This window comes from Nicotiana tabacum, chromosome 20 (genome assembly GCF_000715075.1).
Source record: "Nicotiana tabacum cultivar K326 chromosome 20, ASM71507v2, whole genome shotgun sequence".
NCBI lineage: Eukaryota > Viridiplantae > Streptophyta > Magnoliopsida > Solanales > Solanaceae > Nicotiana > Nicotiana tabacum.
The window spans coordinates 23,615,839-23,629,187 of NC_134099.1; the positions used below are offsets into that span (position 1 = coordinate 23,615,839).

The 13,349-nt window shown below is 38.6% G+C and overlaps 1 protein-coding gene across 1 annotated transcript; it reads right to left on the minus strand.

Moving 5' to 3' along the window:
• Nucleotides 1-4,134: 4,134 nt before the first annotated feature.
• LOC142174291 (late blight resistance protein R1-A-like) lies at nt 4,135-5,587 on the minus strand. The gene is made up of 2 exons (XM_075240076.1): nt 4,916-5,587; nt 4,135-4,143 (listed from the first exon to the last, which is right to left on the minus strand). Exons 1-2 carry the CDS (start codon nt 5,585-5,587, stop codon nt 4,135-4,137), a joined length of 681 nt encoding a protein of 226 aa, XP_075096177.1.
• Nucleotides 5,588-13,349: the final 7,762 nt, after the last annotated feature.

The following is a 13,349-nucleotide window of genomic DNA, read 5'->3' on the forward strand; positions in this document are numbered from 1 at the left end:
AAGGTATTTGTATCTTCTCTCTTTAGTATTATTTCACTTGTATTTTTGGAGTGGAATAAAATATTGGTTGTGTCTGAGGAGTAGGCAAAGTTGGCCGAACCTCGTAAATTCTGGTGTTCCTTTTATTGTTGCTTTATTGTCTTATTCATTATTTGGTGGCTGTCATAATTTTTGGTATAGTAGTTGTGACTTATTCACATTATATACATTTGGCTTCCGCAACAATTGGTATCAGAGCCAAGGTACTGTCTAAGTATGCTCTGTGGTTGCAGCATAGTCTGATCTTCCACATCAGAAAAGATTTATCTTGGTAACTGAGTCAAGGTTCTGTCTGAGTATGCTCTGTGGTTGCAGCTTAGTCTGATCTTCTACATCAGAAAGGAAATAATCTTGATTTGTGTCGTCAGCTATTAAATAATATTTGTGTCAAATATGGGAGATAATAAACAAGAAGAATCTACATCAAGTGTCAACAATACGTCATCATTGGCATCTTCGCTTATGACAAGAATTGTGTCAAATGCAAAATTTGCGGTAGAAATTTTTGACGGGTCCGGGCATTTTGGGATGTGGCAAGGCGAGGTTCTAGATGTCCTTTTTCAACAAGGGCTAGATCTTGCCATTGAAGAAAAAAGACCAGATGTTATTGGAGAAGAAGATTGGAAAATTATCAACCGTGTTGGTTGCGGTACCATTCGATCCTACCTTGCTAGAGAGCAAAAATATACATACACAAAGGGAACTTCTGCAAGTAAATTATGGAAAGCACTGGAGGATAAATTTTTGAAGAAAAACAGTCAAAATAAATTGTACATGAAGAAGAGACTGTTTCACTTCACCTATGTTCCTGGTACCACGATGAATGAACATATCACCAGTTTCAATAAGTTGGTCACAAATTTGCAAAATATGGATACAACTTATGATGATGGTGACTTGGCTTTGATGTTGTTGGCGTCACTTCCTGATGAGTACGAGCACCTTGAAACTACTCTACTCCATGGAAATGACGAAGTTTCTCTCAGATAAGTTTGTTCGGCTTTGTACAGCTATGAACAAAGAAAGCGAGAAAAACAGAAGGGCGGATAAGGAGAAACTCTATTTGTGAGGGGTCGTCCTCAAAATCAAACGAGGACAAAGAAGGGAAGATCCAAGTCAAGATCCAGACCTAACAAAGATGAATGTGCCTTTTGTCGAGAAAAAGGGCACTAGAAGAAAGACTGTCCAAAGTTGAAGAATAAGGCCAAACATAGCAATGGAAAGGCCATTATGGATTCAAATGTAGCTGATTGTGATGATTCAGACTTCTCATTAGTTACAACAGAGTCATCAACATCATCAGACATATAGTTGATGGACTCGGCTTGTAGCTATCATATGTGTCCCAACAGGGACTGGTTCATGGATTTTCAAGAAGGAAAATATGGAGTCATCCACACAGCGGACAACAACCCTCTTACCTCATATGGAATTGGTTCAATACGATTAAGGAACCATGATGGAATGATCAGAACATTAACAGATGTTCGATATGTATCGGACTTGAAGAAGAATCTCATCTCTGTGGGAGCCCTAGAATCAAAAGGGTTCAAAATCATTGCAGAAAATGGAGTGATGAGAGTATGCTCCGGTGCACTAGTGGTAATGAAGGCTAATCAGAAGAACAATAATATGTATCGCTATCGTGGCAGTACAGTTATTGGGATAGCGACAGTGACATCCAGTGACGACAAAGAGGCAGAAGCAACCAAGCTATGGCACATGCGCTTGGGACATGCTGGAGGAAAATCCTTGAAAACTTTATCAGATCAAGGATTATAAAAGGAGTAAAGGCTTGCAACTTGGAGTTTTGTGAGCATTGTGTCAAAGAGAAACAGACAAGGGTTAAATTTGGTACAACGATCCATAATACTAAAGGCACTTTGGATTATGTACACTCTGATGTTTGGGGTCCTTCCAAAACACCTTCATTGGGTGGAAAACACTATTTTGTAACCTTTGTTGATGATTTTTCCCGAAAAGTGTGGGTGTATACAATGAAAAGTAAAGATGAAGTGTTGGGAATTTTTCTCAAATGGAAGACGATGGTGGAGAATCAAACAGGCAAAAGGATCAAGTGTATTCGCACAGACAATGGAGGTGAATACAAAAATTATCATTTCAATAAGGTCTGTGAAAATAATGGCATCGTCCGACACTTCACTGTCAGACATACACCACAACAGAATGGAGTGGCAGAACGTATGAACCGGACCTTGCTGGAGAAGGTACGGTGTATGTTGTCCAATGCTGGCTTGGGCAAAGAATTTTGGGCTGAGGTAGCTACATATGCATGCCACCTCATTAATCGCTTACCATCTGCTGTTGTTGATGGCAAGACACCATTTGAAAAATGGTACGGAAAGCCTGCTGTAGATTATGACTCTTTGCACGTGTTTGGCTCAACTGCATATTATCATGTGACAGAGTCAAAATTGGATCCAAGGGCAAAGAAGGCTATTTTTATGGGAATTACTTCTGGAGTCAAAGGATATCGCTTATGGTGTCCTATGACAAAGAAAGTAATATTCAGCAGGGATGTTACCTTTGATGAATCTGCTATGGTAAATAAGGTAACAGAAGATACCAAACAAAATGAAGGTGCTTCTAGGCAGGTGGAGTTTGAGGGAAAATTTATTTTTCCTACACAAGAAGCAGAGGAGGAAACAAATGAAGATTACCCTCTGGAAGGAGAGCCAGTAGAGGAGATTCCAACTCAGGAACCTCAACAACAACTTGAATCAATAGCAACCAGCAGGCCAAAAAGAACAATAACGAAATCTGTTCGTCTCATAGAGACGGTTGCTTGTGCAACCTCAATTGTAGCTGATGATGTTCCTACCACTTATAAAGACGCAGTCCAAAGTTTAGAAGAAGATAAGTGGAGGATTGCCATGAACGATGAAATACAGTCCCTTCATCAGAATCATACATGGAGATTGGCCAATCTCCCGAAGGGAAAGAAAGCAATTGGGTGCACATGAGTATTTGCAAAGAAGGAAGGATTTCATAACCAAGTAGATGTTCGCTACAAAGCAAGATTGGTGGCCAAAGGATATGCTCAAAAGGAGGGAATTGATTACAATGAAGTATTTTCTCCAGTTGTAAAACATTCCTCCATTAGAATTATGTTGGCTTTGGTAGCACAATTGAATTTGGAACTAGTTCAGATGGATGTAAAAACTGCATTTTTATATGCAAACTTGGAGGAGAAAATCTACATGACTCAACCAGAAGGATTCAAAGTTGCTGGAAAAGAAAATATGGTGTGCAAACTTGAAAAATCGTTGTACGGATTGAAACAATCTTCTAGACAATGGTACAAACGATTTGACGAGTTTATGTTGCGGCAAGGGTACAATAGGAGCAAATATGATCATTGTGTGTAATTGCGCAAGCTTAAAGATGGTTTCTTTGTATATCTTCTCTTATATGTTAATGATATGTTGATAACTTCCAAGAATTTGGAAGAAATTGATAAGTTGAAGATTCAATTGAAGAAGGAGTTTGAGATGAAGGATCTGGGTGAGGCAAAGAAAATTCTTGGCATGGAGATAATAAGAGATAGACGTTCAAAGAAACTCTGTTTATCTCAGAAAGAATATTTGAAAAGAGTACTACAACGTTTTGGCATAGATGAAAAGACTAAGCCAGTTAGTACTCCACTTGCTCCTCATTTTAGGCTAAGTACTACTATGCCGCCAAATGATGAAGCTGAATAGGAGTATATGTCAAGGGTACCATATGCAAATATTGTTGGTAGCTTGATGTATGCAATGGTCTGTACGAGACCTGACATTTCACAAGTTGTTGGAGTTATTAGCAGATATATGCATAATCCAGGAAAGGAGCATTGGCAAGCTGTGAAGTGGATTCTACGGTATATTCACAATACTGTAGATGTTGGGTTACTTTTTGAGAAGGAAGACAATCAGTCTGTAGTTGGATATTGTGACTCAGATTTTGCGGGTGATCTGGACAAACGAAGATCAACTACTGGTTATGTGTTTACTTTTGCAAAGGCACCAGTTAGTTGGAAGTCTACTTTACAGTCAACAGTTGCTTTGTCTACAACAGAGGCAGAATATATGGCTATTACAGAAGCTGTGAAGGAAGCAATTTGGCTTCAGGGATTGCTAAAGGAGCTTGGTGTTGAACAAAAAAGTATCACAATCTTTTGTGATAGTCAAAGTGCTATTCAATTGGCGAAGAACCAAGTTTATCATGCAAGGACGAAGCACATTGATGTTCGGTATCATTTCGTACGAGAAATTATAGAAGAAGGTGGAGTCACAGTGAAGAAAATTCATACTACGGAGAATCCTGCTGATATGTTGACAAAAGTGGTGACTGCGGTCAAGTTTCAACATTGTTTGGATTTGATCAATATTGTTGAACACTGAAGATTGAAGATGAAGACACAACCAAAATTTGTAACTGAGAGAGAATTGAAGATGTGAAATTTTGCCAAGGTGGAGATTTGTTGAATATGACAATATCCCACATCGGTTGGGAAGTAAACTTGGTGAGAATTTTTTCTTATAAAAGGAGGCCTAATGTTTAGGATTTATACACACATCTCATTTGCCTTCTCATCTGTTTAAGACATTTGTATCTTCTCTCTTTATTATTATTTCACTTGTATTTTGGAGTGGAATAAAATATTGGTTGTATCCGAGGAGTAGGAAAAGTTGGCCGAACCTCGTAAATTCTGGTGTTCCTTTTATTGTTGCTTTATTGTCTTATTTATTATTTGGTGGATGTCATAATTTTTGGTATAGTAGTTGTGACTTATTCACACTATATACATTTGGCTTCCGCAACAAGGATAAAATCCTGATTGTATTGTCGACCTTAACGTTTGATAGATATCAACATAGATCTTGCGGATGCATGGTTGAATGGGCTTAATCCTCATTTGCAAGAAATCAGAAAGCAAAGCATTTATATCCTCTGGAGCTGAATCTTGATTCCCGCCGCCTACGCCTGGTAAATACAACCAGAAAAGCATTGATGCATGGCCGGCCACAGCTAAAACATGAGTGAAGAAAACATGTTGGCTCTGACTCTCTATGAACCACTCTGAAATAAAGCAAACGAAGGTTTTCGGAGCATAAAGAAGTGAACTTGAATCATCAATCTTCGCTGGATCGCGAAGATTCTCCAACACAGTATCGATGAATTCCATCACAAATTTGGCTGAAAGTGGTACTAATGATATTTTAGGAAAGGAGTATTTTGCTCTAATTTCCATTTTAGTCGACCAAATCTTGTTTTGCATCTTAAAGGAACAGATATCAAAGTTCTTGGCTAAGTGTAATTCAGAAAAGTCAACTGCAGCATCTTGAAACAGATCTTGCATTTTCTGAGTGACATCTTCTAGCATGTTGGATTCATCTGTGATTCTCTGCAAGCTGAGAAAAATATCCAAGAATTTGAATTCCCGTTTAATGAACTTGACCATATCTTTCTGATCAGTGACATCGTCAAGTTGTTGCAGATGTTCAAAAACACAATCTTTTGAAGACAAATATTCGCCGGAAGACATCTCTCCCTCTTTTCTCAAAATTTGTGATTAAAAGAAACTGTGATGAACTTGAATTGTAAAGGGGAAGAAGGAGAGCAATTATATTAGACGATATAATATGTGATGGAAGTACAATTGAAATATCAAACGAAAGATATTACTATTCAACATGTCTAACACTTTCTTATTTTAGATTGTCCTCAAAATTGTTTCACTTTCCTAAAATTAAACGACAATATTTTCTCTACAGTTTGAGTTACTTTCTGTTATTCTATTATTGAAGAAGAAATGTTAAAACACGGTCCAATATTATGCATCCAATTTAATTTCCATTTTTGCGTTTTAAAAATGTCTAGATCTCAAAATGTGCCAGTAATATACTGAAGTTAGATATTCACTCGCGATAAAAGCCTTGCTTGTGCGAATCAAAGCCTGACCCGCTCCCCTCGCGTTCGCGAAAGAGGCCAACTCCCTTCGTGTTCGCGAGCTGGACTTCGCCATCACGGACGAAGTCAACAGCCACTGGTCAACCACCACTGGTCTTGTGATCGCGGTGGCACCAGTTCTTGTGCACCAGCACAGTTTTTTCAATCCAATAGGGGTGTGATTTGGTTATATGCCAATTTAACCACTATTAGTGGATAAAACAATTTCTTCTACATCTGATCCCAAACAATACGATTAGGGGTTAGTACATTAAGATTTAAGGTCATTTCGTCAAATTACTTTGCATTTTCAAGTTCATAGCCAGTGTTGGAGATTTATGCATAGGATATAAACATTGATCTCAGCTACTCGTAGAATATTAAGAGTTGGAGAAAATTACTCTCAGAGTGCGAATTCTGAATTTTTGATACAAATTTTTGTGATTTCTTATTATACTTACTATTGGAAGTTAGAGGATTAGAAGCTAGATTAGAAGTTAGTTATTATTAGGACCCAAATGTAATTACTAGGAGTTAGAGGGTCTTTTTTTTATTTTATTTTCTTAATTAGTTGTATATAACTAATTCTATTAGCACAGTAAATGCAGTTGAAAAATTTCCCAATTCCCTCTTCTTCTTCTTCCTCACGTTGCAGAGCTCTCTAATAGCAGTTTTTAACATGGTATTAGAGCCATAGAGACTGATCCGTGAGATTTTGGAATTTATCTAACTAATCGACACAACTTGATCCAATTCATCTTCTCATTTCCTGATTTGAAACAATTTCTAGCCTTTTTGATATTCTGCATAAGCGTCAATGGCAGCAGAAACACCAGTGAAAATCGACCACACTCATCCACTCTTCCTCCAAGCTTCAGATACACCTGGATTGGTTCTAATTCCGATTCAACTCACAGGATCGGAGAACTATGGATTGTGGAGTAGATCGATGCGTCTTGCTCTCAAGGCCAAGCGAAAGTTAGGGTTTGTAACAGGAGTGTGTGCAAATGAGTCATTTGAGAAAACTCTCCATGAGGAATGGGAGACTTGCAATGTGAGAGTGCACAGCTGGATTATGAACTCTGTTTCAAAAGATCTGCTTAGTGGATCATCTATACATCAGATGCACATGCAGTTTGGGAAGATCTACAGGAGCGATTTGATAAAGTAAATCGAGTTCGGATTTTTCAGTTACACAGATCGATTTCAAGGCTATATCAAGGAGCAGATTCTGTAGCTGTATATTTCACCAAATTGAAAGAGCTATGGGCTGAGTATGATGTTTTGGTGCCAAATCCGGACTGTGGTTGTCCAAAATCTAAAGAACACATGACTCATTTACAGCAAGAGAGACTTATGCAATTCTTAGATGGACTAAATGATACATATGATCAAGCTCGTAGACAAATTTTAATGAAGACAACTGAACCCACACTTAATCAGGCATATACACTCATAACACAAGATGAGAGTCAGCAATGTGCAGGAGGTGGAGTTCTAGGTCACAAGTCAGATCCCTTAGCCATGCAAGTAGGTAGAGGTCAAAGATTTCGTGGAAGGAAACAATTTATGCAATGTGAACATTGTCATAGAGAGGACACACAAAGAAAAATTATTATAAAATAGTAGGATACCCTGAAGATTTCAGAAGGAGGAAAATATTCCATCCTAAGGGGATTCTAACAACTGCAAATCATGTGGAAAGTTCTGTGAATCATGAAGAAGGAAATATGGCTTAGAGTTCACAAGGAACATCAGGCACATCACAAGCTAGAAGAGGAGACCACTTCTTTACAGAAGCACAGTATCAGCAAATTCTAGATTTGTTAAGAGACTCACCACCAAATGACATGAAGGCACATAATCAAGCAACAACTGCAAGTATAATCACAACATTATCTTTTAGTGTGCATATCTCAAACAAAAGGAATGGTGATTGGATTGTAGATTCAGGAGCAACACATCACATTTCATCTACCTTAGATTTAATGAATGATGTAAGAAGAGTAGATGACAACATACAAGACAAAGTGACATTGCCAAATGGTGTCACTAAAAAAATTGAACATGTGGCGAGTTCATATTTGTCTGATGTTGATAAGCTAGAGAATGTACTACATGTTCCTAACTTTAAGTTTAATCTAATGTCAGTGTCCAAGCTAACTAGAGATCTAAAATGTGCTGCCACATTTTTGCCCATACTATGTGTGTTTCAAGACCTTTACAATGGCAGGGTGAATGCGATTGGTAAAGAGAATGAAGGTTTGTACATACTGAAAGGAAGAGGAATCAAACTTTTAGCAGCAAATGTGGATGTAAGAGGTTCAAGTGCTGAAACAACTTACTTGTGGCATGAGAGATTAGGCCATGCTTCTGTTCCTGTAATACAACATATTTCTTTTTTGCATAATAAAGTAGATGATAATATGCAGAATAAGTGTATTGTTTGCCCTTTAGCTAAACAGTCTAGATTTAGCTTTCTTAACAGTGAGAAAAAGAGTGCTAGAGTTTTTGATTTAATTCACATGGATGTATGAGGACCATATAAGAAGAGCACTTATGATAGAAAACATTACTTTCTTACAGTTGTGGATGATTTCTCTAGAGCTACTTGGATTTTCTTGATACAGTATAAGAGTGAAACTATTACTTTTCTGAAGCAATTCATTTTGATGGTCAAGACACAGTTTGATACTTGTGTTAAAGTTGTGAGAACAGACAATGGTAAAGAATTTTTCAATATACAGTGGAATGAATTCTTGATATCTCAGGGAATCATTCACCAAAGTAGTTGTGTATATACACCCCAGCAGAATGGAGTAGCTGAAAGGAAACATAGACATATACTAAATACTGCGAGGGCATTGAAATTTCAAAGTCAGGTTCCAGATATGTTTTGGGGGGAGTGTGTACAAACTACTGTTTACTTGATTAATAGACTGCCTACCAGGATACTAAATGGTAAAAGCCCTTATGGAATGTTGTATAAAAAGAGCCCTCAAAAGCACATTTAAGGGTTTTTGGATGCTTATGCTATGCCATAAATTTGATCCTAGATAATAAATTTGGTGCAAGGGCTAGACCGACTGTTCATATGGAGTATTCTATATAGAAGGGCTATTGATTGTATGATTTAACTACTAGAACCTTCTTCATTAGCAGGGATGTATCCTTTAGGGAGAATTATTTTCCATTTAGGAAAATGACACAACATTCATTCACATCTAATGACTTTGGTTCTAGTTTCTTGGAGACAATTGATGTGCAGGAGAAGATGTCATCAAAATATAGAAGCTATGTTTCAGTTTTCTCAGTCTTGAAGGAGCCTTATAACTTCAAGGAAGCTGTAAAGGATGAGAGATGGATCATAGCCATGAAGCAGGAGATACAAGCATTAGAAGATAATAAGACTTGGGAGGTTGTTGACTTGCTACCAGGTAAAACCCCTATTGGATCCAAGTGGGTGTACAAACTAAAGTACCAAGCAAATGGAGAAGTTGAAAGATTCAAGGCACGACTAGTGGTAAAAAGATACAATCAACAAGAGGGATTAGACTATCATGAGACATTTTCACCAGTTGCAAAGATGGTAACTGTTAGGTCTGTGATAGCACTTGCAGCTGCAAAAGATTGGTCCCTATACCAAATGGATGTCTTTAATGCTTTTCTTCAAGGAGATTTGTTTGAAGAAGTCTATACAGATTTACCACAGGGTTTTCAAAGGCAGGGGGAGTAGAAGGTGTGCAAGCTGAATAAGTCCTTATATGGTCTCAAGCAAACATCTAGGCAATGGAATTTGAAACTCACAGAAGCATTGGTGGGAGCCGGCTTTGTACAAAGCACTCATGACTATTCTATGTTCACTAAGAGGTCAGGAAAGGATATTGTCATCATCCTCATCTATTTTGATGACTTGCTATTGACTGGAAGCAATAAGGATTTAACTGATGAAGCTAAGGCAGCTTTGCACCAACAATTCAAACTCAAAGACCTAGGAGAACTGAGGTATTTATTAGGGATTGAGGTGTTGAGATCTAATCATGGAATATTACTTAATCAAAGGAAATACAGCTTAGAGCTCATTTCTAAATTAGGCTTAAGTGGTGCCAAGCCAGCTTTGAGTACTTGAAGGTTCTGAGGCAGAGCAAGTGTAACGACCCGACTGGTCGTTTTGCTTTTTAGAACCCCGTTCCATTAAATAAAACTTTCCGCACTTGCTTTAACTAATTTACGACTTGCGGGGATGGTTGGTTCGGGATTTGGAGGAGTTTGGAGTGAAATATGACATTTGATTCCTTAGGATTTTCTCAAAAGGCTAAGTTTGACTTTGGTCAACATTTTGAGCAAACGGACCCAGATTCGTGATTTTGATGGTCCTGGAGGGTCAGTAGGAAAATATGGGACCTGGGCGTATGCCCGGAATCGAATTCCGAGGTCCCTAGCGCGAGTAATGAATTTTTATTAGAAATTGTTAAAATTGAAACTCTAAGGATTTAAAGAAACTAATTAATGATTGATTTCATGGGTATCAGGATCATATGGTGGTTCCGAAGCCCGGTACAGGTCCAAAATATCATTTAAGACTTACCCGCAAAATTAGGTGTCAATTCGAGTAGTTTTAGGGCATTTTGGCTCGTTAGAGGAAAATTAAGAACTTGAAGTTCATAAGTTTGATTCATTTGGTTTTAGGGGGGTGAATCTTAGATTTAGCATTTTCGGGCGTTCCGAAGGTTCGAGTAGGTCTGTCTCGTGATTTCAGACTTGTCGATATGTTCGGGCGGGACCCGGGAGCCCCGAGGATCAGTCGGACGAGACTCGAGTGAAGTTGAAATTTTTGAGAAGTGCTAAAGTTGCTGCTTCTGTCATAACCGCACCTGCGGTTGGTGGATCGCAGGTGCGAGACCGCATATGCGATCCATCTATCGCAGATGCGGCCTAGAGAAGGCCAGGCCAAACCGCAGAAGCGGCTCTCGAACCGCAGAAGCGGCCTCAAGACCGCAGAAGCGGTCCCAGCCCTTTTAGCCCATTTCGCAAATGCGGTCCTTTCTCGCAGATGCGGGACCGCAAATGCGGTACCCTGACCGCGGAAGCAGTGAGCTTCATTTAATACGGGTTGTAAGTCATTTTTTGACACTTTTCACTCCTCCATTGGCGATTTTAGGAGCTTTTGAGAGCGGGCTTCTACTTGGAATCTTGAGGTAAGCTTATCCCACCTATTCTTAGTTTAACACTTGTGTTTTAGGTAGATTAAACACTAGGATTAAGGTAAAATCATGGGGTTAGAGCTAGACCTAGGGTTTTAATAAAACTTAGATTTTACCACGAAATTGGTTATGAAATAAATTAGAAATCATATATTATTGATCCTTAGGTTATAGAGAACAACTTCCTTCGAAAAATTTCGGAATCCGGGCATGTGGGCCCGGGGTCGGATTTTAGGAAACTCGTGTTAAGGGTTGAGAAATTGCTTAATTAGCTAGAATACGATCTTGTGAGCTTATATTGATTAGTTCCTACCTCATTTAACTAGTTTTGGATCGTTCGGCTCCAAATTGAGGGTTTTGGCTCGTTCTTGGCATTGGATGTATACTTTGGAGCGAGGTGAGTCTCCTTTCTAATCTTGTAAGATGGAATTGTCCCCATAGGTATAATAATTGAGTAATTTGCTATTAAATGCGGGGGCTACGTATGCACTAGGTGACGAGAGCCCGTGCGTAGCTACTATTATGTTAATTGTCCTGGTAATCTAGGACTCGTATCATGCTATATTTGTGAATGTCTCTATACTTTCTTGCTAATGTGATCACTTAGGATATGCTAGAGACTTGGAAAGGAACATAAGCGAATGTATACACTTGTTGGGCACTTGTATGACTTTACTTGGAAATAAATGCGCATTCATGTGTTTTCTTGATATAAATTGATATTTGTGGATCGGGTCGATCACCTCGGTAGAAATAGATGCATCTATGGTTCGCACCATTCGACCCTCTGGTAGTGCACAGTTTATTTTCTATTGGATCGGGCCGTCGACCTCGGCATAATGTGCGCATGTTTTATATATATCTGTGAAATCTTATCCATGACTTGTTCTGCTGAATACTTGAAATGTATACGGTTAATTATAAAATTGTTAAGAACATGACTTACTACCTCTTGCTACAAACTGTTGATTATTTGTGGCTGCCATGCCTAGCAGAATACTTTATTATATTATTTGACCCTAGTAATTGTCACGTCGACCTCTCGTCTCTACTTCTTCGGGATTAGACGGGATACTTATTGGGTACATATTGTTTATGTACTCATACTACGCTTCTGTACTTAATTGTACAGGATCTGAGACAGGTACATCTGGCTATCAGTCTGGTGCGTGCCCCTGATTCATAAACCGAGACTTCCACGGTGAGCTGCTCCCTTCATGTGCCGTTCAGCAGCTTGATGGGGTATTCCTTTACTTTTGTTGTCTATTCTATCCCGGACAGTAGGATAGTTTTATTCTTTTGTACATTCTACTAGTTGCCCACTACTTGTGACACCAGGTCTTGACACACACATTAATAGACAGTTTTTTTTGGGTTGTATAATTACTATTAAGTATTGCTTATTATCACCTGTTTTAATTGTTAATTAATAAAAGTTATAATTGTTATAACCCTTTTTGGTAAGTAAAATAAGAATACACCAATATTTTCGCATTGGCTGGCCTGACGACAGTGTTGGGCGCCATCACGATCTATTCTGGAAATGGGTCGTGACAGCAAGGATTGATAAGTGATAAGGGACCAGGTGGACATAGTCCAATGTCAAGTTTTTTAGATTTGGTGCGGAGATGCAAAAAGGGATGATTTTGATGGAATGTCCGACCAAATGGATCTTTAGCTTTTCAAGCCGTAGTAGAAAATTCAATACACGGTGTTGAAGGTTGTGAACACCCCTGACTTCGCATCTTAGCTTCCGAAGATTAGGCATTTTTCTCAAAATTGATTCCCCATCCTCCACCCAAAGAAAATATGCAGTGGAAAGGGTTTCCAGATTGTAAAGTGTTGTGGAGTTCTCAGGTAATTTTTCTATAGTAAAGATGCCGCGGAAGTATACAAATGTCTCAATTTAACCATCTTCCAAAGTGTGATGGGTAGTGACCTAAGTTGTTCGAATTTGGGTGCGAGTATCCAATATGGGGACAGATCCGACTATTGGATTCAGCAAAATCTAAATTTTAAGATTCGGGGGTGCGGATCCGGATATGGATACGGGGTGCGGGGATCCGGCTAATAAAAAATAGAGCTATAAAAATATTATAATTTTTGAGAGATATTCTGCGAAAAACTTACATGAATATTGTAGAATCCAATATT